We start from the raw sequence: 27284 nt of genomic DNA on the forward strand, positions 1-27284 counted from the left end.
AGGTTATATATTTACAGTAACTTTTACTTCAAACAGAATCATGAAAATTCTTATCTCTGGACTCTACGAACATTTCTAACTTTGTTTTTTCTGATCGGAAGCAAGCTATGCGCCTCCTTAGATGACTGGATTTACTCTAAGTTTCTTGACACAGAAATCTGATGGATGCTATACACTTGAGTACATTAAGATGGAGCCATTCCTTAACATTTGGATTTCTGGCAACTAAATCTCAGTCTTCATGTCTGTTTTACAAACATCAGCTACTCAGCACATGAAAATAATCCATGTGCTTCTGCCTCCCCACCAAATACAATGATGGTCTCTTCATGAATCATTTTAAAATTTCTGTCTTCTTGGGAACTATTTTATTTATATCAACTTGTTCTTCAAATTGCAGTGAAGTTTTTGAACACACTACTCCAGTCAGAATTTAATTCCTCTCAAGTCTTTAGTGGATTTTGGACTGGATCCTGCTGCTGGGTACATGGGAAATAAAACTTTCAAAACCAGAAACGCTGTTGTGTACACAATAAAATACATTTTCAATGCATTATAATGAAGTTGCTTTAGGAACTGCAGTGGTCTTAATAAAGAGTGAATAGAAAGAAAACCACAGAAGACAATAAAACTGTTGGAATCAGTATGTCAGGATTAGACCTGCAGTCAATTTATGTAACCAAGTAAGCCGAACAGGCGAGACAGAAACACTGTTTAGATGAAAGTACAGCATACTTAGGACAGAAAACAAGCAGCCCTCCAATCCCAGCAAAAATAAGCAAAGGAAAACAAATGCCCGAAAGGTCCGTTAACTCCATAAGAACACAGCTCACTTAGCAATTTTAAACCATGAATATAGATATTATACATGCATATCAAGTAACCTAGCCTGTGCGCTTGTAAGTAATCAAACTATAGACGTTTTTCCCTTCTATGATTTAACTTCTTGTTACTGCACTTTGCTTCTTGTTAAGTCTAATAAGCAGTTGTTAGGATCTGGCTTCATGTGTTTAAGATAAGTGACAAGAACACCCCACAAAATGCAGATTCTGAAGGTCAAGTTCCCTTGGCCACGACAGACTGCACACAGTGTAAAACAGGGGATAGGAACCACCGCCACAGAGGGAACGGACGTACCGTCAAACAACCCATCAGGCTCTGCTCAAATGGTCTCTGGAAGGCTCTGGGGTCTCCGCACCAGTCCAGGAGCTCTGTTGCTGCATTATGGAAGTTTGCAGGGTTCTGTAAGTGCTGGAAAGGGAAGACGAAGCAACACGGTGAATAACATACACAAGGGCTCACATAGTCTTTTCTACAGCACATTAACACAAAGTTTGGAAACTACGAACAGCATATAATTTGGAAGCAAGACCTTAAATTTTACAGTAAACACAGAAAATCCTCCTTCGTTCTTACTAATGCATATGCAGGTTTTCTGATATGAACTCATTAGCTACAGGCGAGCTGCGGCTGAAATACCAGATCTCCCCTGAATTCCTTCCTCCATAACATCACCTCGCCCACCTGCACACCGTAATGGATTCTACTCTGAAACCAGAACTGCCCGAGCCCAAATTGAGGGACATTACAGTCTTACGTTCCAAGTCTTTGCCTCAGGTTTATGCCCCGTCAGGACGCGCCAGCATAGCCATGCCTTCCAACAATCAAGATTTCAGTCTTTGCCTGCCAGCCAGGAGGCAAACACCACAGCCTCAGAAAACACCAGCGACAGAGCCAAGCACACTTACTGTACCAATCCTTTCCAGGAATTCTGGTTTCTGCTCATCATGATGTATGAACATGAGCAATTTGGGTGACCACCTTTGGGATGATGAATAATGGAAGATTATTTCTTGACTGAAGCGTGGTGGGATATTGCCATGACCAGAAATGTTTTCACATGTATAGGAAGCAGGTAGAAATTTAGTGTGGAATCCTACCTCTCCTGAAGAGTCTGGCAGAGTTTCGAGAGAAAAATCTGACTTTGTTTTGAAATTTGCATGGACAATATAAGTTTTTTGACTCTTACATTCATCTCTGCCTTTGTACTGACAACCAGTAGTCCTGTTTTTAGAGCATTTAGTAAACTTAGCTGGTACTATTATTCACACTGTCATCCCTCACTGTGCTACATTGCCGAAGTATTCCAACATTTCAGCAGGAGCAGAGGGAGGGCACAGGAAAGAAGGAATACAATTTCCATCCATAATATTGCTACTAAATTTTGCAGTTCTGGTGATGCTAGGCGTTTCAATGAAAACTCCACAAACAAGAAAAGAGTGTATTTAGGAATTGTCAGTATCTTTTTAAATAGTGTTTTTATAGTTTTTGGGATTGCAGAGGAAAACATGAAAACGAGCCGAGTGTTTTATCTGGAAGGCACAAAACCCAAAGGCATCATTTTTAAAATACATCATTATTTTTGAATCAGTGCATAATTTGGGAAAACATGACTGCTCATTTCCAAGCATCTGGATTAATAATAATTTTCACAATCTATTTTTTCCCCCCATCCCCTTGTGCCTGAGAAGCCGCATACATTAACTCCACGATAAATGAAGGAAAAAAAAATTCCTCCCGTGCCAGGCTTTGAGGAGTTCCCAGTGTGTGAGCTTTTGGATCACGTTACTGTAATTCTTATTCAATGAAGGCTCTTGGTCAGAGGCCTTGTTTTAACAAGAGATGACTGACATGTGGGGCACAAATTTAAAACAATAGCAGAATCTGAAAGAGCAGACAGGCATTGTGCAATGCGGTTTTCTTCGTCTGCTCTACAAATACAGACTATAGCTCACGCTACCATCCAGTTCGATAGCTTTACCTAGGCTGCATTTCAGAACAACTCTCCCTTGCCTGCTGATCATCTAGTTGTTGGAGGAGTCAGACTATTGCGCATACAAAGGGCAGAATCCACATAAATAAGTATAAAAAGCCATGTTTTAAGGCTTGTTGCAAAAAAAAAAAAAAAGGTCCCATGAACAGAGCCAGAAGTTTGGATTATGAGTCTTGTAAGTAAAAAGGAAAAGGATGCCTTTTTGAAGGCTTCTTTTAATCCTCCAGAGAAGTGATTGCCTAAAACCAAATCTCTCAGCGTAAACTGCTCCTTCCACACACCACTTTGATCTGCAGGGGAAACAGAAGTTGGTTCAAACCGCTCTATGATAGCACGTATAAGTTCTGTTGCCATCAAACATACGATTTCCAGACGGCAGGAAAAGTGTGCAAGCTGGTGAACAAATTGCACGATACTGAACATGTACTGCACCAGTAGGAGACAGGTCACAGATCTCTCAGTAGGGGCAAGAAACCCCAAACCAAAATCCTCTTCCACACAGAAACAACATAGGGAAAAATTCACTGAAAGCTACTCAATTCTGTACTTGAAATAGTCTTTAATAATCCTTCCCTCCTTGGGAAATGAACTGAGATCTGCTGATGAAAAGCCCTAAATAAGGGCTAAATATTACTTATTGTCACCAGCGTTGCCGTCTGCCAGCTACCCACATCATCTTCCACTAACACCTACAAGGAAAACTCCCCACTGAGAAACAGACATTATACTTGGATCAGAACAATTTGTATAGGTTTAGGCTAACAAATGAAAAGCAGAGCGGGACCTCCGCCATATGCTTCATTTTCAGTTTAGCACCGTATAATGCCAATTTCTACTTACTGTGACACCACTGAAAAGCAGTGTCACTTTCCTAGAGTAAGGGGCCAACATTTATTAATTTTACACTTCCCTGTTGGAAGAGAAGGCTCCTCTACTTGCCTGTGTCACCTGAGGGGTGACCTCAATGACTTGATTTGTTTGTTCTGTAACTCTCCATCAAGTTATTTCACTGCATCAGGACTGAGCACTGAGACACACTATCATAACCCACGGCTTAAATACAGAGGGAATCTGAAATCCTGACTACTTAAATGCAACTACACAACTGAAACTAGTTTAGAAACAAGTTGGGTGAGATAGGCAATTCTATTAGTTCCATTATAGGCTAAAAACCCCCGAACAAACCATAAGAAAAAGTTGTCAGAACACCGGTGTTTTCCATCTCCGGGGAGTGGATTTGAGCAGTTTCTGGGATGAGAGGAAAGCTGGTCCTGCAGGAACACTTCTAGCAATGTCACACACAGTTCTGTCTGGAACATATTTCTCACAGCTTTCTGCCTTTTCAATATTTTCAAGGTTTTTCCTCCATTTTTTTTTCCAGGTTACAGAGGGCAAAGTTACTTTTGTGGAAAACAAAGAAGATCCAGCACGAACCAAAGCACTATGGCAAGTGCCATTCCTTCCCTGAGTTATGCTACATGAAATTCCAAAAGCCTTCTGTGATTTTTTTTTTTTTAATTTATTGACAGCTTAAACGCTGCACCCAGGGCAAAAAGCCCTGATGTCATTCACATCCTCACAACAAAGAGCCTGCTTGAGAAGAATATTACATCTACTATATTCATTGAACAAGAAATTAAAGATATTTTCTGAGCTCTCGATCCAAGAACAGAAGTACAAAACAAAGCTTATGCCAGACCCATCCATCAGCTTTGTTGTGAAGCATTTCCCATGCATGGCTCCATCCTCCTCAACTGAAATTATTGGCAGCACTTTGACAGAAGCAAGGCATGTGCCTGAAGAGTCTAGTCTGAAACTGTGCTTCATGTAAACAAAGAAAAAAAAAAGTCACCTCATCAGTAGATGGTTTAGAAAAAAGTGACAATGAACTCGATCTTGCTATGACACACCTTGGTGGATCTTCAAAGCCACTAGCAAAGGGCCACCTAACACCACCACACTTGCAAGCAATGGTGTTTTCAACAACTGGGAAAGATTTGTATGAATAAAATCTGGAGCAGAGATGAACAAAGCCAAGAAACTGAATGGATCAGTTATTTACCAGATTGCTTTCAGTATCATCTGCTTTTTAGAAGGCTGTTAGTGAAACATGACCATCTTCATTATTTCAAAACCTAAGAAAGTTTTCATTGTAATAACTCTAAAACCCTAATATTCTCTTAGCTTGAACGGAACAGAAATCACAGAAACACTTGATGCATGCGACTGTATCATTACTGCAGCGATCACCAGGTGGTGCTTTGAAGAGACAGTCTCTCAGAGTCATTTATTTTTGGTCTTGGAAGGAATCTTTGTAGCACTTCAATTAACAGTCTGGCGTAGGGGGATGGAGAAAACAGCAAAGGACTTTGCTCCCCACTTTATTATGTCCAGCCAGAGTGAACTGTACCAACAAAGCCCCTTTCTGAGGACCGGGTAACATTTGGACTGGATTCCAGGGAAGACAGGAACATCCACCTCTTGCTCATGACCACTTCTGGCTTACACGTTTTATTTACATAGAGAACAGACCATCTTTGTAAATTAGGGTGGACATACGGGCAGAGGATGAAGTACACTAGGACAGCCAAGTTCATTAGCTCTCACAGCAACTGACTGTGTGCCTGTTCCCTGGTTTGCTGCTGTGTAGTCACCAGGGGAGGGGAAAAACCAACACTCACATGGGGAGTTACACAGAACAGCTAATATGTGGCAATTTTTTAGTGCAAACATTTCAAAATACAGCCACTTCTTGAAACTGTTACTCCCTTCCAATTAGAGGGTGATCAAAAGGTCTTGATGTGCAACAAAACTCTGCAGTGGGCCCAAGAGCGTAAGCTTCGCACCACGTATCAGTTCAGGCCCCTGTGAGTGAATAGGCATATGTAATAAGGATCTTATTTCTTACAAGGATACTAAAGCACAATTGGAGTACTTTCGGTTTACACACCCACACCAAAGTGGGTGCAAACCACTTCCTGCAACCAAAGACTCAATACGATTTGAGAGACAGAAACCAGTTATCCACGCTGAAACACGGCAAGGACAACAGCCTTATTTCCTCTAAATATAGAGGACTGCAACCCAGATGTACACTGGCGTATCTTAGAACAGTCTAGTAAGTAATGGGAGAGTAACAGTCAAAATTAAGAGCAATTACAGAGGGTTAAAGTTATCTCGCACACACATCAAGAAATGCTAACATGACAGCAGCGGTACAGAAAGTGAATCATTTCAACATGGAATCCATATGTTCCAGTTTGTTGCTATAGAAAACAAATGTAGAATTTCAATTTACAAATGACACATCTCTGGTGGAGGATTTTTTTTCTCTCTTTTCGGCGGAATACATCAGACTGAAGGCACAGACCTAATTTGCCACAACTTAACCTATTCAAAATGAGATGTCATGCAAATAAGTTTTTGAGCAGCAAACTGCTTAACTATGCTAAACAAGTTATTGCATTTATTTACGTGATGTCGCACCAAATTATGAAGGCTGACTCAAGTTGTCTGCTTATTTTGCAGAGTTACGTCTGCTCTGTGTCTCACTCCTTGATTTAATTGAGCTGCTGAAGATAATATAACTTATCACACAGACACTATGCCATGTTGCTAGATTCTAGGTTAATTAACAGTAGCCTACAGTCACTGAATTTCTCACATGGTTAGCCACTTGGACCCTGTCTACTGTCTGGCTTCACTAATCAACGAGTCTGGGAATTCTACATTAGCAACAGAACACACTGGCGACATACGGAGCCTCTGACTGCACGGAAAAAGAAAACACAGCTAGGTGGTAGGTAGCCTTTTCCTCACTCTGAAGTTAACCCGTTCCTACACACTGTGTGGCAAAGCCGCACGCTTGGCAAAGCTTCTGGTGCACCAGTTGGGGAAATTAAATCCAGGAGGCGGCTGCTCTCCTGCAGGACAGAAAGCTATGGCTGCTGTTCCGCAAGCACTGCCAGCTAACGCGGCCACCAGCAGCTGCCAGCCCTGGAAGGCTCCTGCCTCCCACGGCTCTGCCTCCCCTGCCTGCTCTCCTGCGCAGCAAAGAGGACACATGACTCTGTGTGGTGAACTAGCCTCATCCTACACTGACAATTTCAGCTGCACCAGCTCTCCGTAATGGCCTGCAGTGCCGTTCTTCAAACCTTAGCCCTACCGGGGGAGACAGCAGCAGCATGTGCTGCTCAGGAGCTCATGGGAACAGCCACAGATTACAGCACATCATCTTCTCATGCCAATACGAGGCTGAAGTTGACTTAACACTGAGGATATATTTTCTTGATATGCTTAGTCTCGTGGCAGGCTGCCCCTGAAAGCTTCTTCCCCAAACCACATACTCCCACCACTTTCAGTGCATCAGAGCACACTCGCTGTTCTGAGTGTGAACCAACCTCCCAAATACTGATTTCCAGTCATCCCTTACAGTGAGATTCCCAATGCGACCACGCGATCGTGAGACCTGACTCAAAGATGGTGGCAGCAAACACAAAGTAGGGCTGGGAAGGTACCAGCACTCTGCCCTCAACAGCCCATGCTTTGGATTAAACGCATCACGGAACTTCTCCCGAAGGTGGAGCTATACCATCAATGTAAGAGGAAGACAAAGTTAACTTCACAGTACAAATACTCCTCCTGCCTTACCAACACCCCCCCTTTTTTAAAAATAATGATACTTTCGATTTTGTCAACCTAGAGAAAAATTTTTTGTAATTAATATTCCTCATTATCCCCCATAAAACACGACACGTAGAGAGAGGTGCCAAAAGCAAATAATGTTTTTTAGTGTTCTGATATTGTACATATTTACTCCGGGGTTAATCCTCAGACTTCAGCCAAGTTATTCCTAGTTTAGACAACAGGTTCGTCTGCGAGTCCTGCAAAACCTTGCAACAGGTCCAGAATTCCAAGCGATATAAAACCCAGTACCAAACCCATCTTTTCCAAACGATGAGCCAGATACTTGGCATGCCATAAATTTTGCGTAGAGGCTTGTGACATTTCAAATGCATGTACACAACTCTGAAGCTCACATGATCTGCTTGCTATTTTCAGCTGCTGGCATGCAGGTTTTCAAGCCTTTCTCCACAACAATGAAAGTTAAAGTTATCACGTGGTAAAATCTAGGAATTTAAAAGCAAAACGAAACACAGCAGTTATCAAACTTTATATATAGAAATAAGGAAGCTCAAAACTATTAATGCAGAAACTGTAGTTCCTTTGGCCTAAACCAGTTGATACCATTTGAGGAAGGAGCTGACCCACTCTCTTCCATGCCTACATGACTTCTCTGACTCTGGTGCATGCCCACTTTGACCCTTGAGACAGGATTTGGTGTCCAGGTGCTTTGGCAGATTCTGCCACGCAATTCACTCTCGTGTGTGTGTGTGTGTGTGTGTGTGTGTTAATCTTAATATTCATCCAGTCATGCCTGCAATCACATGTCATGAAAACGCACTGTTGTACTGAAGTGGGAGGTGAAAAGGAGAGTAGGAAAGAAAGGGACCGGGAAAGGGAAGGGACAGAGAGAACAGAAAGAGATGACGTGCCCTTCAACTGAAACAACCCAGGAGCAGAATTACCATGGTCCTGCATGTTGGGCAAAGCGTGTTCAGCTCCCAGATGAACATTAATCACGTATCTAAAGAATGTAAACAGGATTCCTGGTCAGGCACCCTTGACACAGCATAACCATGGGGAGACAAGGCTGGTCTCTGTGGATTACTCAGCACACAAGTATGCTCCCACTAGACCTAAATTTGATAGTTCACTCAGCACCATAAGCAAGCAGTAGAGGACCTGCAAACCAGCAAGGGTCATTTGCTGTAATACATTAATAGAGCCTTTATTACTTTAAAACCCAAACAGGCTCTGAGAGCGAGCCCAACCACGAGCCCCTCTCCCCTCCCATGCACAAACCTCCACTTCAGATCCCCACCCACCAAGGATTCTCTCTCCCCGGCATGCCCTCCACTGGCTGCAGCAGAGCTGGGGGGTGTTACAGAAACACAGGACATTAACTGAAGATACACTTTAAATGCAGAAAATGCCGTAGCCTGAAATAGGTGGTTTCTCTATTACTATTTTTTTTTACAGTCAAGTGTGATTATACAAAGGCCTTATCCACAAGCAGCTATACTCAGTACATTAAAAACTCATCTGCAAAGAAGATTCAAAACAAATGGTCTTTTTCTTTTTCAAGAGGATAGAGGGGAGTGTTGAGCTATTTTCTGTCTTTTGGGAGAGTGATTTTTGTTTATCTGGATATGGTTATATATAGTTCAATTCTCTACAGTCCCCTTCAATAGCAAAGATTGTTTTATTTATCAAAAAACATTAAAAGGCTCAAGCTGTGCATTTTGTATTCAGATAATCCCCCCCTCCCAATTTAGCGTTTGTGAGATTGAGAGATTCCTAATTAATAGAATTATCTTACACTTACATAGCTCATTCCATTGGAGGCTTTATAAATATTTTATTAAGCTCACATTTTGAGAAGCACTAGATACACTGAGAGATTAAAGCCATGTTAGCCATGCCTACTTATGAAAAACAGAATGAAAGGGAGTCACCTTTGTCCCATTTGTCCACTGCAGCTTCTTTTTCAAAGGAAAACAGTAAATACTGAGCAAAGACCAGCACACGTCTTTATCAGATGTTTTAACTACATGAAAATACTGGGCAAGATGAGCAGGGGAGTCAACACTAAAGACAGGAGATCACATGCTAAACAAATAAGAAAAAAACAAATAAAACCCACAAGCACCACTGAACTGCAAAAAAGGAAATTGTCCAGGTGTGAGCTTTAGGGGAGCAAAACCTGAACTAACGCAGATTTCCATAGATGCTTCTCTCATACACTTTTAGTATAAAGTGTATGTGTAAAGCAGTATTGGTTTCAGAAAAGGTGAATGCCTGATAATGGAATAGCCACGTTCTGCTGCCTGGATCTCCGATAGCATGAGAGAGACCTGTGAGGAAGACTGTGCATCCACGTGCACGTGGTGGAGGAAAGGAAAGAAGCTGCAACCTTGGCTTGTCCATTACTTTTACAAAAGTGTTAGAGGAGGATTCAACATCCTGACCCTCAAGCACTGTACACAGAAGCTAGAAGAGCTAAAACAAGAATCACTCCCTAGCTCTGCTGATCAGAATCACATTGCCGTCTTCCTGCTTTGTACCCGTCACATCTACAGAACTGCAGTATATTTATGATATACTTGGATATCGTTTTGTGTTATATAAGGGAACATCTGACAAATTAAACTACATTCGCCAAAGACCCACCTACCGCTGCTCCACCTCACCCTCCCCTGCCCAAGAGGAAACTATCACTTTGGGGTCTAAAGGCCGCTGACTGAAGATAGAACAGGACACACTAATGGCAACATGTCCTTTTGTTCATCTATCGATAAATGGAACAACAGTGCCCAGACCAATCTCTGTACCCTTCTTACCACCAGCACCTGGACTGCTATTATGCCAGTTGAAAGCACCAAAAACAGTATGGTTTACAAGAGACTCAAACACAGGGCTTTGAATTGTATTTCCTTAATCACTCACAAAGAGTCATCTTATAGGCAAAAAGTCAAGAAACAAAGATATAACTGTCTTTTCTTTCTCTAAGGCCGTACTCAGTGATGCAAGACTCTAATCTTTAAATTTGCAATTACAGCTCAACTGAATTATGAAATCAGTTTGCCTAACCAGTTCACTCACTCTTCTTGCCTCAGAAACAAGCCATTTTCCATTAGTATCCCCCTGCCACAACATGCTAGCATAAGTTGTCCCTGTGTGTGACCACAGCAACGGCGCTGAGGCTTCTTTAGCTTTGTCATTCCAATAGACCATGTAATGATACAGGAGCTTTCTCCTCTAATGCCCTCGTGATTTTGAGCAAGTAGTTTCACTCCTAAATATCTCGACATATCAAGGAGTTAATTTTATCAAAGCAGTGGCCACGCTCTTTCCCTTAGAATCATATTGTGCTATAAGAATAAGGAACTAAATATTTACTTAAAACGTTAATGGCTTTTATTGCTGAAAAAAGGCTTATTTGTTCCAGACTTGTTTACCTGCCTTCTTTAAAGCAAACAAACAAACAAACAAAAACCTAGCTTCACAATGCCTTTTAGTAGAAGATTAAGTGAAGGATAAGGCGGAGTGGGGCATCTACATAAGTACTACCGTGTTATGAACCATTTAATAATTTGAGGTACATATCACAGTGTCTTGAAAAGTTGGGGTCGGTGGGTTTTTTCATGCAGTTCTTTCCCTATCAAGGTGTTTTGAAGAAGTTAGTGAAGTTTTACAATATCCCTTGACTGGAAGATTATTGTCAATAGTGCATCCTTTGAAAAGAAATAACGCTACCCAAAAGTATAAGGTGAGTTGATGGCAAGCGGAAAAAAAATTTCCCGACTTATGTACTGAACCAACTTGAAAGAAAACAGAATTTAAAATAAATACATGTATTAATATTGTAAATTTCAGGAGAATAAATGCACTGATTTTAAAAAATAACCTATAGCCTTCAGTAAACCTGGTCAAACAGCAGCACAATTGTTGGGCATTTTATATTCCAATTAGGTTTTTTTACTCATTTGAGTAATTTATTTACTTACTGATTGTGCTTTTTATAGCACTTTTAATCGACTTAATCTTTATTATTTTAATCTCTTAATCTAGGCAGAGATAAAATCTCAAGGTGACTAGTGAAAATGACCACAACATGAACTGGTACCACGTGGAAGATGTAAAATCCACATGACTTATTCTCCGGGGTCCCACCAGCCAGCTAGACACTACCGAGATATTGCCAAGTCAAAAGACATGTTTTTCATTTGCACGTGCTTACAGAACTGCCCGCAGCACGTGCTTTGTGACCTGCCGATGTACAACGTTAACGGCTCTTCCTATGCAGTGCACAGAAGTAATAAGGAGCGAACGTGACCAGTAAGGAGACTTTTCCTTCAGTAGATGATGGTAGAGGTCTGCACAGCTGAAGGCTCTTGGTATTAACAGCACTATCACCACTTCAAACAACTCTTCCACAAACACCTTTTGCTTTTACAAGCAGGTACGATGGTCCTTCAGTGCAAACGCTGTATAAGGCATACCTGCTACGGATCTGCTGTTGCACTAGCACACCGAAAGGAAGGAACTCAAGTAGCAAATGCGTACGTACGAAGGAAGAGCCAGAAATGGCATGACAGAAGCTAGAGACATGTTGCCAGCTACGTCACATGTTCACAGCGGAGTTTGACCCAGCTGCTGATGAAGAGGATTTCCTACCCTCATCTGACACCAAGGTGACACTGTGGATCCAACCTACACACTTCTGGAATTTTCAAATGTTCATCCCCATTTACCAATAGGCAATTCCAAGCAATAGGCCAGATTAGTTGCAAGAAAACAATAACATTATCCTAAATACTATGGGTACTAGAAGTTTTAAGTGCAAGTTTAAAACACATTTTCTCTTCAAAAACAGTTCACAATACTCATGTCCCAGCACTCAAGGACAAGTGCTGCAGTGAAACAAGCAGCAGAATTGGGAAGGAGGGAAGCATACCAACACCAACTTTCCCAGCCCCCCTCAAAAGGCGATGGGTTATATTCCGCCCACTGGAATCTTGTCAGATAAACAGACCAGCCAAATATTGCAATTACCAAGAAGGTGTTTTCTTCCCCCTTCCTTCTAGCATTTTGCCTCTTTGCTCTTTCCCTTATGGCTTCACCGCCTGAGCTAGAGCAGTCCCTACCAGGACGCAGGATCTAACAGGGCAGGAATGTTGATTGACAAGCCTCTAAGAGGACTAGAGGAGCCAGGAAAGCTGGTCTGCTGTCAGTTTCTCCTAAACATACTTACCTCTAGCAGAGGAATATTCCAACAGAATGAGCATGAAAGTAAAGAATTCGCAGCTACTGGTCTCAAAAAATAAAGGACAAAAAATTTAGCTACTAAGATAGCATGGATGGACCGTTCAACCAATAAGGTGTAACACTTGAGACCCATCAAAAGCCTTTGTATGAGAAAGAAAGGTCTTTTTCTCCATTAGCCTTACTGGTGTATGCCATTTCATATTTTGCTGCTAAAAAAACCCTGTAACACTTACAAGGGCTACAACCAAAAAAATACGTATTCTAAATAAATGTGCCCTTCATTTTCAAAGTTCTTGAAGAATGAAGTTTTTGTGAAGCTTTATTAAAACCTTTTCAGCTGTATTTTCATACCAGTCCAAAAGATATTAAAAATGCCATGCTTAGGACTGTTGAGCATTTACACGAGCCTGCGACAATAATATCGAAGAACAAAATAATTATTTCAAACATTTCAGGGCTTAAATGCTAACCGTTACATAGATATACAAAGAATTCTGTTTCCTCTGAATTGCAAGCGACCAAAAACCCCGTTGCTGAATGATGAAAGAAATGGGGCCTGTTTGTTTCCATTTTGAGCAAGAAAATATCAACACAAACACACAGCAATTACAACTTCTAGCATGTCTCTCTGAATGGCTGGGTAGGCATTATAAAGCATCGCAACTGCAGCAACTGAGCGAGCTTTCTTGAAGGGAAGAGGGGAGAAATGCTAATTTCTATGAATCAGCCACACGATGTGTGGCTCCAATTAAGCGGGGTTCCCCAAGAGATCCAGCATCATTTGCCGATATTGCTCCACGTGTTCTGACGTAACATGATGCAAGCAGCAGAAACAACCTTCTCTGTTCCCACCACGACCAAATACTTTGGACACCAGAGAGCCCTTTCATACTTCCCTTTAACCTGCCAATAAAATTTCAGCACAGCTCTAGTACATACACTGACAACCATCCCCAGGCACGGCAGGAAGATATCATGCAGCGATTCTGATTCCTTGTAACCTAAATACAGAAACATTTTCTCCATCATCTTCTCTTCAAGAATTGAGAGATGTACAGACTCCTTACAAACTGACCAACAGCAGAGACAACAAAAGGTAGAAGTCCCCAGATTTAAAATAGCTCCAAGTTTTGAAAGTGGACCCACCAGATCCACTGGTTTCACCTGGTATTTGCTCATTTCACATAAGAGAATGGATGGTGTTCGATTGAAGCCATACCTCTGGTCTGTTACGAGGAACCTTTAAGAAAACCAGTCAGTTCTCTGTCAGGACTTCCTATGCAGTGGGAGCCAAGCTGGCTCCTACAGAAGGCCGTGCCTGGGCCCCGGGCACCAGGGAAGCCCTCAAATTCAGCTCTGTGGCTGCCTGAGCCAACTCCAGCTGCCCCGGAGTTCCACAGTGGATGATGCATCAGAGCCACCTGAGCCACGAGCACTCGGCAGCTGAACAGATTATTACCGCAACCTCAAATAGGGCCATTCTCAAGAGCTAACAGACCTTCGCGGAGCACAAAATCACTTTATGTTTCCGTTTGTATGGACAAAGAATTAAGAAGAAAGTCTGCACCCTGAAGATCCAGCCTTCTTCAACGTACCTTGAAAAGTCTCCTGTGTCATGACAAACTAATTGCATGTGTTAAGGGAAGGCTGTTACTTCGGCTTTTTCCACAGTACATAAAAGAAAAAAAAAAAACAAACCCGGTTTGATTTTAAAGCACATACACTTAAAAATACTGAGGGAATCAGCTACAAAGCGACCACACAAGCTGTTCCAGCCTTCCACAGAAGTCTGGGGGGTTTTTTTTAAGCATAAATACACAGCCACCTCTTCAGTTTGCCCTTTCATCTATTCTGAAACACTTCTTAACACACACTTCGTTTCCTAACTAGCTGATCATATACAAGTTTTGGGTTTATATCTTTAACGCACTAAAAAAGATGAAGGCAAAATACAACCTTGATCCTGGAACAGAAGTCAGCAAGGATCTTGTGGGTGTCTCACAATTCACAGAGCTGGGAAGAAAGAAGCCTGTCCTGACCCTACATTGAAACCTGATCAGTTCAAGAGGCACACAGATTACCATTTATAGCGTTTCTCAGGGGCTGGGGTGAGGGTCAAGGAGGGCGACAGACAGCTCTGGGTCTGGCTGCATGAGCCACTAGCTGCCAGCAAGGTTATAAAACATGCAGATGGTGGGTGCTGAGGCAGGATGGTTTTCCTCACCCTGTTGCAGCACACCTTCCGTGCCACTGCTGTGTTAATCACCCTCAAAGCACATATCTCTTCAGCAGAACAGCAGCACTGTTTGTTCACAGGCTGGGAAGAAAGGATTAAAAAACAAGACAGGAAGAAAAGGCAGGCAAATTTTTGTTCGACCCTGCAGTTAATCCCCAAAATTGGTGAAGATACATTAACATAGCCACACGAGGTACTGCTTTGCTCCCAAAATCAACCTGCACATAACATCGTGTGGTCCAGTTCTCTACGGGTGAACTGGAAATTACTCTGTCCACTTTAGCAGCTAATGACCTGTCTCAAAAAACAAGGTAGATGTCTCCAAGCTGGAAATTTATGACCCTGTGACAGAGAGGAGAGTCTCCTCCAAAAAACTAGTCAGATGGGTTTCTGTCTCTTACTCCACTACAGCAAAGGTAACAACAGCACAAGAGTTTGGAACCATTGAAAAGCAAAGAGCAGTCTCTATGCTAAGTTCTTCAACAAAAAAAGAAACAAACAAAACCCCAAAATAAACAAACAAAAAAACCCCAGCCATTCCTCTCCAACAAAACTGCAAGTATTGCCACTTTGCCACCAAAAAAAAGCTGCTATGTATTTTTGGTATTCAGCCACAGCCTCGATTAGCTACACTTTTTAATGAGTTGAAAACAAAAGCATGCCTAGTCTCTTATTCGGGCCTGTACAGAACACAGGCACCACAAATTCACAAGCATGCCTGGGTAGGGTACCTCATCAGGCACCCTTTGCTGTCAGATGGAACAGAGCAGCTACGCAAGCATGCCCCTGTCCACCAGAGAAGCCCGAGCTCTCTTCCAGACAGGCTCAAACAAAACAGAATGCTCCATGGATGCTGGGAAGTCTGACATTCCTCTCTTCCTCTTGGCCTTCATCGCTGAAGAAGTACCCTAACTGCCTATGTAAACCAGCACTATGTATAAATGAAGTTAGTGGCTTAACTGACAGAGTACCCATTACACAGCAAAAATCTCTCTTTAATACTGGAAGAAATGTAATTTGATATTCTTTTATCTAATTAAAATAATACAAACCCTCTGCTAAACTGACAGCTCTAGAAAAAGGAACTGAGCAGCATCCTCCATTTGTCTCCACTTGATCTAAAGGTCTGTTCTTACAGCTGGAAGGTTAAATTGCTCTGCAAGTCACTTCATTCTTCATCCTACGGGCCAGGATGGCCAAAAAGGAGACCAGTCTGTGCCAGCCAGTAGCACGTTTTTTCTGAACCGGACAGTTGCTCGTAAGAAACCGTGATGAAATCCCAAAATTTCATCAACAAGAGAGAGCGCGCCACCACAGACGGAGGCTGGATTATGACCAGCACTTCTGCAGCGATGGAGACCTATTTCTGCTCCTTGACCTATGAACTAGCTTTGATTTATTCTGAAATCCTCTCTTATAAAGGAAACATAGAGCGAAAAATCAGCTGGTTTAGGTATAAACTCAATTCTTTTTTCATATCCCCCAAAGCATCTGCACGGCCAGGCTTGCAAATAAACGCACATTTTCTGTTCTTTGCGTTACAACACTTTCTAGAAAATATAAACCTCTACTAATATCTAGGCAAACATGACAAAACATAATGATGGAGACTGCTGAAACTAAGGGAATGGAAACAGATAATCATAGAATATCTCAAGTTGGAAGGGTGCCGTAAGGATCACTGAGTCCAACTCCCTGCTCCTTGCAGGTCTACCTAAAACCGAAGCACGTGACTAAGAGCATCATCCAGATGCTCCTTGAACTCGGACAGGCTGGGTGCCGTGACCTTCCCTGGGGAGCCTGTTCCAGTGACCGACCACCCTCTCAGTGACAGAACCTTTCCTCACATCCAATGTGAACTTCCCCTGAGGCAGCTTCACTCCGTTTCCTCGTGTCCTGTTGCTGGTCACCAGAGAGAGATCAGCACCTTCCCCTCCACTGCCCCTCTTGAGGAAATTGTAGATAAGAGAAAATAAGTGAAGTTTAAAAACCTAGACTGATCCAGTAGCAAACCCCATGCTTATTTTTTTTACCAGTTCCTTTGATTTGAGGTGCTTTTGTCTACAAACAAGGAAATCCATGAACAGGGAAATGCTGCATTCCCTCAAGCAGCAATATGCACATGTCCCAGGGCAAAAGTAGGCAGGGAAGTTTTTTTTAACTTAGTTAATACAAATATAAAGCTGAAACAGCAGGACTCTGGCCTCTAAACAAGCTGTGGCTTGAACTGACAAAAAACTGCTCAGACAACAGGGAAAAATGGTTTGGGAACATTATTTCACAGAGTAATGTCTTTCTATTTTTCCAATGTAATTCAGAAAATTTCAACCAGTTCTGAAGAGATGAACTTCGGACTCATCTCAGGGATCCAGCTGGGATAACCAGTCTTCAAAAGGCTCATGTGCTGCTTGCATTTATGCTTTGCTGCACGTGTGCGTTGGGTTTCAGAGATAAAACCAGGAAACATCAACAGGAGAAACCATTCTCTTGCTCACCTCCCCTACACAAAGGACCATTGCTATGAATTTTCTGTAAGGATTCTTGCATGCGGAGAACAACATACGTGAGGGGAGGATACGTGCTGCCTGCAGTGCCAGAGAGCAAAACTCACTGCGAAAGGTAAAACAGGGAAAGAAGGCACCTGCTCACTCCACCCTTGCTTTTGCAGTTTTACTTCGTTGCAGAAGCACTTGCAAGCACAGTTACAGTGGGGAAATCCACAAATGAGACTTGGATCCCACTGCCTTTCAGTGAATTATAAGGGCCCTTCCCCTTCACAAACAGATGCTTCTCAACATTTTACCTTGCAAATGGAAGCTTTTAGATATCCACACAAACCTATTAACCTGAGCGCTTGGAGGTATGCCAACCATCCAAGTTCGAGTCTCCAGGTAGCACAGGTTTCAGGTGAGATACTGGATTACATCAAAACTGGCCTATGGAAATTTTGGATTACTGTGCTCTACCCACTGTGGCACCTTCAGGGCAGAGCCGACAGGACTAGCACCGCTCTGCTTCAGCCGAGGCAGGTTTGGTAAGTCTCCAGGCTGAAGATTTCTTAGAAAGGTGAAAGGGAAAGTTTGGCTCCTGCAGCAGATATTCCTCTCTTCGGTGAGACGACAATGTCTCATTGCTACCACTCTCCTCCCCTCTAAAAGGCAAGGATATTAACCACGCAACAAGTAACCAAAACACGCATCCAGCAGCAGTGATCTCCACCTTCAGCTTACCTGTTTTATGCACTGCAGCCGGTCATTGGTCTGCTGTATGTGCCTGTCCATAGAATTCATTTTGATTGTCTCCACTTGGCTTCTACCTGAAAGCCATTAAAATCCCTCGATCTGCAAAACAAAAAGGACAGTAAAGATCACTGAGTGCAGTCCATGCACTTCTACCACCAAACAATCAGGCAGAGCCGCTTGCAAGAAACCCCTGAGGACACTGAGAGATAAAATAATAATAATCCCAGTAACAGTCTGGCTTTGCAAGGACAAGGGCATGGGGATTCTTCCTAATCTTCCTCTAAGAGAAAACACCTCCCATAAATATTAAATGAATCAAATATGGCAGAGTATTATATGGCCAAACATAACACAAAGTGTGTGTTATGAAGACTCTGGATTTTGGTATTGAAAATAAAAGCAACAGGTATACTTTGGACCCTCCTTCAATCCTAAAACTAGCAGACCTGTTCAATGAGCTCCTGAAATGGCTGAGGTAACAGTGGGTGAGGGACTGGGGTTCACAGCTCAGCCAAGACTTTCAGAACAACTAATGATTCCAGATGCACAATCCAGTGTATCCATGTTCTGACCAAAGGGTTGAGCAGTTCCTGCCCTCTGGAAGTCAGGCTCCTTAAGGTATCCATAGCTGAACAAACTACATGTTACTTCTGTAACAGAACATGGTCCTGTGTCCTTTAAGCCCACCTCTAACAAACGCTAACTTAAGGAAAATTAAAACTTCCCAGTGACTTTAAAAACAACTAGAAAATGGAAATGAAGGCTCAGAGTGATGCTAGGAATTTTAATTCATACTGCTACAGCTGTACAAAAATCAAAGGAAAACTGGCCACAAGTTTTGATGATCCAGAGAGCAAACCTGCACTCCCCTAAGCCCACCACTGACACTCATCATGCCGAGATAGGTTTGCGGGTACAGCTTGGTACCCAGTGGCGCCATCAAGACAAGCCCTGCTTCATGTATTCATTAACTCTTTTTCAGAGCCATGCTTTACATCATATTCCATGATCACATATAAGCGGCCCTTTGTCAAGATAACGGTGTATGTCTGGAATCAAGAACACTGCCCACAAGAGGGGGAAACAGTAGATGCTAAATCAACACGCAGGCATCACACTGAATTCGCCTTTTACTTCTCTCTCATCCCCGTGTTCGGACTGGGGTAAGGGATTAGCCATAGCACAAACAGCTCTCCTGATCCGATAGTCAGGAATGGCCAAAATGCCACTCAAAGTTGGACCAAGAGCAAGATGCTAAAAGCACAAGTAAGCCTAAGTGAGGCTCCTGGTGTGGGCGTGGTTTGTCTTTTGCCAGGCCTCTTCCACCTGCTCCCTCTCTCCGGCCTTACCCTATCCTTCTCCTATCCTGGCAGAGGGGCAGATCGTAAAGACAGAAGCCAACAACTATCAACAGTTTCAGTCCATAATTCATATTACCAAAGAGTTTGCACCGTGACTTCTACTTATTTATGTTTTAAGCAGAACTGCATGAGACTCCAGCCTGTACTTAATAAGCTGAGGAGTTTTAAGTGCTTTTTTCTAGAATTCACTTCCCAGGGGCACAGAGATGTTTCACGCACACACATGTATACTCTGCTGTTTCAATCACTTTCATGGCATCTAAAATGGAAAGGAAACCACAGATACTGTGCAGTGGAACATGGAAACAGTCTTTGCCTACAAATCCCTGTATCCTTTTACTGCAATAGAACGGTACAGTCTAAAAAGTTGTATCCTCACGAACAGGGAGCAGGCACAGATTCAGAGATACACACCCAAATGCTGTATTTATATAAAACCTTAGTGCAAACAAGGTCCCAGACTTGCACAGAAACCTCCCCATCACAAATCTCTTCAGCAACACTGAGCAGTTTGTTACTCCAAGATCTGTCTATGGCAAATCTCTTTTCCACTCCTTACGTACACATAAGAGAGAGCAAATTTTTCAGATAGTGGTTCGGTTCGAGAAGCCAGCCGCTTACCCCTCCTACTAGACATGACTCAACATCTCTTCTATTAAAGCAGCTCTACAAGTCCAGCACTGTCCATACTCAACCCCCAGAAGGAGAAGAGTGCTCCCCGTGGTGGGAACCCTGACTGCCTGGCTGTCAGGGCGAGACAGACTCCAGACCACGCATCTGTGTGCGTCCCACACACCCGAGCTGCCAGAGATTTCTGTACCTAGCTGATAAAGTTCTTCCATGGCTCCTGCCGGATTAGAGTCAGGGAAAGAAATCTTTTCTGCTAGACAGCTAAATGAGGTCTTATAACAGCAGCTCAAGCTCCTCATCTCCACACTCTAGACACAAGAGGGTTCAATAAAGCACTCCTGTCAATAAATTATAATACTTAAGAAATGGAAAAGCCAGTTTCACATACAAGCATTATCGTTTGATTATGCCACTGTCACCTTCTCAACAGCAAATGCCAACCAAAGGTCCTTTCGCAAATGTAAATTGATAGTATTTTATTAAAAGCAAGTAACACAGTCTTATCTGCCTGTAAGACCCCCCAACAGATCTCAGCAGTCATGAAATTTAATCTCTCAGTGGACAGCAGAGGTATTTATCAAGAGATAAGCTAGCCCAAACATGACACCACTTCAGCAGCGATCCATCTTACAAGCTAGGACACATTATCTGCATTTTAATTGAACATCAGGACAGATGGAGAAGGGCATGTTGAAAACACACACAAACGTATACATGCACAGAGATTTTTGTTGAAATATTTGAAGAAATGCAAACTGAGGCTTGTTTTTTTTTTTTTTTTTAAAGAAGTCAGGACATTTTTGCTTAATGAACCAGTAAGCAAAATACCGTGTTTCTGGTTGACTTGGTAACACAATTTTTGTCTCTTTTGGCATTGCCTGTTTAACCTCCTCAGTTCCATACAGCCACACAGAGAAACTGGGTGCCAAGTGATAAAGGTATCCATCCCGAGCAACCGATACACAGACATACTGCCAGAAACCACAATTTCTCCAGTAAAGCCAGATACACCAGCACTCAGACTCACAGCTAGTGGCATCAGGAGCTGCATCTGGTGTTAGTGGCAGTATACTTCAGGGCTGGGAGACTGCAGAGAGATCTTACTGAGACAATGACAGCGATTTGCATTCATACGCTGTCACTCATGCCAACAAACTAGCCTGCACATTGATTTATGGACTGTACATATAATACCACCCTAATTCTCTGCCTTCCAGTTAACCATAAACAAAATCGAAGGTTGCTGTCAGCTACCTGAACCACAGCTTGCTATTCTACTCGTCCAAACTGTCAATCCTCCCACACAGCGTAGCCTCTCAAATCCCACCTGGAAAAGCAGGGGGCAGAGCACACAGAACTAACCCGCACGACTGAGCAGGAGCCCGACGGGGCTCTCAGAGGCCAGACTGCGAGTGCAGTCCCCTGCTCTCTTACACAGTCATGCCGTACAACTTCTGCTGTAAAGCACTCAAATTCAGTCTCAGAAATAGTTCTGCTTTTAATGCTCAGTGGCTCCCATTGAAAAGCACTCCGTGACTCTCACCCTTCCCCTGGTAGCTAGAATTATTTTCACTTCCATCCTCAAATTCCACTTGTTCTCACATCACTAATGCTCTCTGGCTAAAACAGCCTTTGTCCTGCCGGGCTCCCTCCACCTCCCTCACTGCACGGACAGACACCCACCAACCGTTTACCACTTCCAGTTTCCTACTTTCACCAACCCAAACTCATTTATTCTCTTCCGGTCAAGAGAAGCCCCTCAGTCCACTGAACTCCTCCTGGCCAGTAAACATTTGTTGCATGAACCACCCAGCCAAAATCGTACGTATGAAGCCTCACCGCATACAATGACATTAAGACTTGGGACTTGAAATATCCTGCCTTGCCCTGCAAGATCATCTTTACCTTCCTCTCAGATACATCATAAGAGCATCAAATAAAATATTTTTTTTCAGTGAGCATACTGGCTCAAAGTCATTTCTGCTCTAAAAAACATGGAGCTAATTAGTGGGAAACCATTATTATCTGGAGATTATTCTTTCATAGGCCTCAGCGAGAATTAAAAGATTGAACAGAGAAAGTGAAAATTATCATATGGACCTGAAGTTTTACCAAGGCAGAATACACATGCTGAGACCAGACCGTTTTGCTGGGAAAAAATACCAGCAGAATTAGATTTCCAGTAACTATACCTACTACACAGGTACTGCTGTAGACTGGCTTGGCTCCCCATCTGCACATCACACCCTGAAATTTAAAAAAATGCCCTTTCTGTCCATCTCACGCTGTTTTAAAAGTAGTGGCAAGATCACCTTACTCAAAAATAATGGTGCTTAAGACACAGAAAGGCCGGCAGGGCCGAATAAGAGCAGAGTTCTATTCAGTTAAGTGCCAAGCGTGTATCAGGTCATAAGTGAAAATGACTTTGCAGGGTTCCTCGCTAGCCTCTGGCGTACCCGCATTAGAAACCACGCTAAGGTTCAGGTGCTGCGAGCAGCTCGGGAGACAGCGGGGGATGTTGCTGGTCAGGATTAAGGGTACTGGCAGAGAGGAACAGAGAAGGGAATTTTACCTGGTGCTCCGTAACAAATCCCCTCTGTTTGGTGCACCCATTAGCCAGAAAGGCTGTACGCTACTGCTTTATATGCTAACTACATCCAGAAGGATAAACAAAAAAAGAAGTGTTCCCAGCACTTTCTGGTAATTCAGCAATAAAAAGCCCCATTTTTCTGCTCACTCTTCTGAGGTAAAGACCCAATCTCTCTTCAAAACAAAAAAGAAAAAAAAATTACGTGAATTATTCTTTGCCTTCCTTCTTCCCTCCCCTCTAGCATGCGAGTTTATAGCCCTAGGCAGTAATTAAAGAGCCCTCATTTACATATTTATGATGTCTCAAAAATGGAAAATGTGTTTTTTTAAAGGAACAGATGTATCGACCTTTTAGACTTTTTTTTTTAACCCTAAACGTACAGTACCTTTTTCCTTAAACAATTACTACAAAACCTACTTTAATAATGAAAAAGAAAGAAATTAGATAGTGGCTTTAAAAAAGAGAATTTTTTAAGGAAGATTCTGCTACGCTCTGTGTTGGCTGAAAGTTCAAGTTAGGAGTTTGCAATTATTATATCAGCAACTGGACTTCCAGTAATGCATTTAAGAGCAATTTAGTAACACATAGTCCCTACCAGTTCCTAGGGAAGCCTAATCAGCCTCTTAAAACAAAAAAATTAAGCAATTCAGCACTGCTTCAAAACACTGACATATCTAAAAGTCTACTGCATTTGAGAGTGTGGTTTCAGTTCTGCTCTGGGATGAGCTCTCCTCACGGCCAGGGCTGCCGTCCACAGCAAGAGCTCTGCCAGCCTGGGATGAAGGGACCCTCAAAACCTGCTCGCCTGCAGCCAGGGGTGACTGGAATCACCAACTGAAACAGGCCCGACCTTCTCCCCGGGTTTAGAGGGACTTTTCAGGCTGTGCTTTTTGCCTTTCCTCCCCCTCACACACTTTCTCCCCTCACTGCCGGGCAGAAACAGAAGTAGAGCAGAGCTCACTGGCAACATGGCGCCTGCCGCCCAGCCAAGGGTGGTGCAGCCCCACAGCCACCTGCTCCTCCTGAGCAGGAGAGGGCCATTTCCTGAGAAATCAAGCTTTTAGTGAAGTCTTTCCACCAAAAAGACGTTTTGAGAGCAGAGGAGGAAAGGCAGACCTTCCAAGGAGAGGGGCGAGGCAGGGAAATGGCCGCTGTGAGGTGTTCGAGGGCCCGCAGCACCGGGTTACAGCGGGTTTCTGTTTCCACAGGGGACGAGCACGCAGTCAGCCGCCCTCTGGGGAACCGCGGCCACTGTAATTAACGACATCTAATTTGGAGCCACTGAGAACCGCTCAATGGAAGAAGGACTTGAAAAAAAGACACACAAAACCCCCTTATCAGACAAGCAATTCCTTTTTAAACACTGAGTAGGTGAGAGGAAGGAGAAAAGGGTTCCCTAAGCATGAATTCAACACAGCAGTTTCCAAACGTTCCTCTTCACCGCTGCGACGCATCCCACCACAGAACACAAGTTGGTTAATACCGTTTATTCCATCGGCTAAAAAGAATAATTTCCTGCATGTCTCCAGCGTGCTGAGGGTTGTACGAGAGGGCGGGCTATTTTTATCTAATAAGTGACTTTGATCAAGCAACAAGCCAAGCCAGAGCGGGCGCAGGAGGGGACTGCGCCGGCCGACAGCGGCGGGGGAGCGCGGGGCCGCGGAGGCCGCTCCCCGCCGCGCCGGCAGGGGGCGCCGCAGGGCCGCGCCGCGCCGCCCGCCCTGAGGGAGCGGAGGCCGCCGCCCGCCCTCCCCTGGGCGCGGAGCCCGGAAGGTCCCTCTTCTCCCTCCGGAAAGGCCGCGTTCCGTCACCTTAAAGCGGGGATTCCTGGGGAGAGGGGTCAGAAATAGCCCGGTAGCCCTCGGGAGCCCGTGGCTTCCAACCATAAAGCTAAGAAACATCACCGCCCTCAGCGCCCGGTCCTGGCGACAAAACGCGGCCACCCAGGGACAAAACACATCTTAATTCCTCTTGACATTTTCCTTAACGTGACACGTCTTTTAAAAAGTTGTTGCTTGAACTATCAGAACATACCTCTCTGCATATAGATACAGGATAAATATTATTAATTGGGTATAATTGCATTAATTCGCCTTTCCAGTGTTCAGCTGCTGCCCTTCCGCAGCATAGAAAGAAAAAAAACCCAACCAACCAGAGACCTGCAGTCAGACCTCAAAATGCAAAGGTACAATGCAGCTCGGCACACGTGCATTTATGCAGGCACAGATGTACCAGCGTTATCTCCTCACACTGTAGGAAAAGGTCTCTCAGTCTGCCTTTCCGTAAGGGAATTTTCAAAGATGCTCTTAAAGATTATTTTCCTTTCAAGAATAAAACCGGAAAAAGTTTAATATCTATCCATGACAACTATTTTATTTCCCCTGCTAGGTATAGTACTGGGGGGGTGTGTGTGTGTGTGTATAAAATGTCAGGTGAAAGGCCATTTTAATCATTAAACACTTGAAAAAGGAAGTTGTTTTAATAAAGATTTGTTTACCATAAGCTGCTAAATAGCTACTGCTGTTGGCGCTGAGCTATTAAAAAGGTCCAGATGTGAGACAAAGCAGCGTTTGTTATGCTGGGTGAGGAAGAATAGATATTTGTGCTGTGCTGCTTTCCATTGTTGCTCTAACAAATGTGCAGTAATCCCCAGAAGACTTTCTATCATCTTTGACTGCGAGAGGGGGAACGCGAGCGTGCGCGCGTGCGTGCGCTGCCAACAGGCACAGCTTCGGCGAGGTGGGAGCGGGTGCCTGTAATTTATGGTGGCTCGAGCTGGCAGTTTTGTCGGGTTTAAGGAAGCTGTTTCCGCAGCCGTGTGTGCTGGGGAACATTTTTATATACAGAGCCTATTATATGCAGGCATGAACAGCCAGCCGGATACACACAAAAGCAAACCCACACATGCTTTTAAAAAAAAAAAAAAAAAAAAAAAAAAAAAGACAGCATGACAGCTTGCATAAGCAAGCCTGCTGGACTCCTCTGGGAGGAGGAGTGGCAGTGCGCAGAAGTTGTTCAATCATGAAGCACATCTGCAGCCTGATTACAAAAGCAAAGGTGGTAGGGCTAGCTGGAAGCGCCACACGGCACTGGGATATGACCTATGCTTGAAGTATAGACATAAAGAAAAAAAAAATCCAACAAAAAAAACGACTAGGAGCGGGATTGCAGGGACATAAAAATACCACACCTCTAGCTGAGGAGAGTGCTCCTTCAAGCCTGGACAAGGTGATCAGCAGCCAGTGCTAACCATAAAGCTGCTGCTCTGGCAGCTCTCACCTCCAGCCCACTGGCTGAAACGACTCGTTTCCTCAGACCCAGAGCAGCATCTGCAGATCCCAGTTTCGGGTAATTGCCCTGCTGCATGCTTATATTACAAGGTTGGTTTCCCTGCATTCCACCCAGCTCCTAGTGCCGTCAGCTCTGTCGGCTTGTTATCTTTAGGGAGAGCAAGGAGGGAAAAGGACACTGCAGTTTAAAACAGCAAGAGGTAATAACACAAAATTAAAGGCAAAAGTGCGTAGAAGTGTGCTCCTGGGGAGCCAGGGCTGACAGACCTGCTGTAGTGCTCTCAGAGGCTTTGCACACTCCAATATAGACAGATCTGCTAGAACAAACATTGACAGTTCCACAGCAGAATCCACTGATCCAGTGGCTTATTAAACGTACTGTAGCTTGCAGGTAAGAAATGCTAATCCTCATCGGGACAGCTACAAGCAAATGAGCCATCCCTAAAAGCTTGCAGTGTTGCACTCAAATAATTTCATAACCCGTGTCCCTGATCACTCATACAACAATGCTGTTAAAAAAAAAAAAAATCCCCTTCCTGATAAATTGCAAATTCCTAGAGCAAGAAGAATCTAGCATCTCTACCCACCGTTCGGGCTCAGTACGAGTATTGCCGAGGAAATCAGGTGAACAGAAAAACTGAAAAGGATTTGCATTCTGGCATGTGATGCTCGCTTATTTACCTAATGAAAGCTCATTTCTTTCAGACGTTCTGTGGTAAGATCTGCAGTATTTGTTGAAAATTCTTTGTGTTTGCCTACCGAATACTGCGATACGCATGAAGTGTTGCTAACATCATCTGGCTTACATGCATTCTGGGGGCTGAGCCTGTAGAGTTGCTACAAAGGATGTCTATGAGCTGTACACTTCTTCGTGCTCTTGCTAGACATTTATCAGCCACTGAAGAAAGCCAACTGGTTTGGACATATTTATCCAAGTTATTTGCTTAAAACCTGAAAGATGAGCTACAGAAGACAACCTAATTTAAGCATTTTCTAAAGGTCCAGAGGAAACAGCGAGAATACAATCAATCTGTATAAAGATGGTCTCAGAATCAGGAGAAAAGAAAGATGGAAAAAGAGACGGCACGAGCAGCAAATATTTTTTAACAATAACCTATCAAAAAGTGAAGATGCTATTTTCTGTTTGCTATGCTCCGATAACATCTCCCTCGAACCAGACAGCCTGCTATATAACAAACAGAGGTCAAAAC

At 43.4% G+C, this 27284-nt stretch overlaps 1 protein-coding gene across 7 annotated transcripts in view; it reads right to left on the reverse strand.

The window, feature by feature from the left end:
• ZMIZ1 (zinc finger MIZ-type containing 1) overlaps positions 1–27284 on the reverse strand; it is a 358035-nt gene that overhangs the window by 141915 nt on the left and 188836 nt on the right. For all 7 annotated transcript variants that reach the window (XM_075109305.1, XM_075109304.1, XM_075109303.1 and 4 more), the window contains 2 exons: positions 18191–18301; positions 1138–1251 (listed from right to left, as the gene is read on the reverse strand). In XM_075109305.1, the coding sequence (XP_074965406.1) occupies positions 1138–1251; positions 18191–18250 (174 nt within the window). In that variant the 5' untranslated portion in view covers positions 18251–18301. The remainder of the gene's footprint in view (positions 1–1137; positions 1252–18190; positions 18302–27284) is intronic.

The sequence above is a fragment of the Phalacrocorax aristotelis genome, chromosome 14 (assembly GCF_949628215.1).
Source record: "Phalacrocorax aristotelis chromosome 14, bGulAri2.1, whole genome shotgun sequence".
Lineage (NCBI taxonomy): Eukaryota > Metazoa > Chordata > Aves > Suliformes > Phalacrocoracidae > Phalacrocorax > Phalacrocorax aristotelis.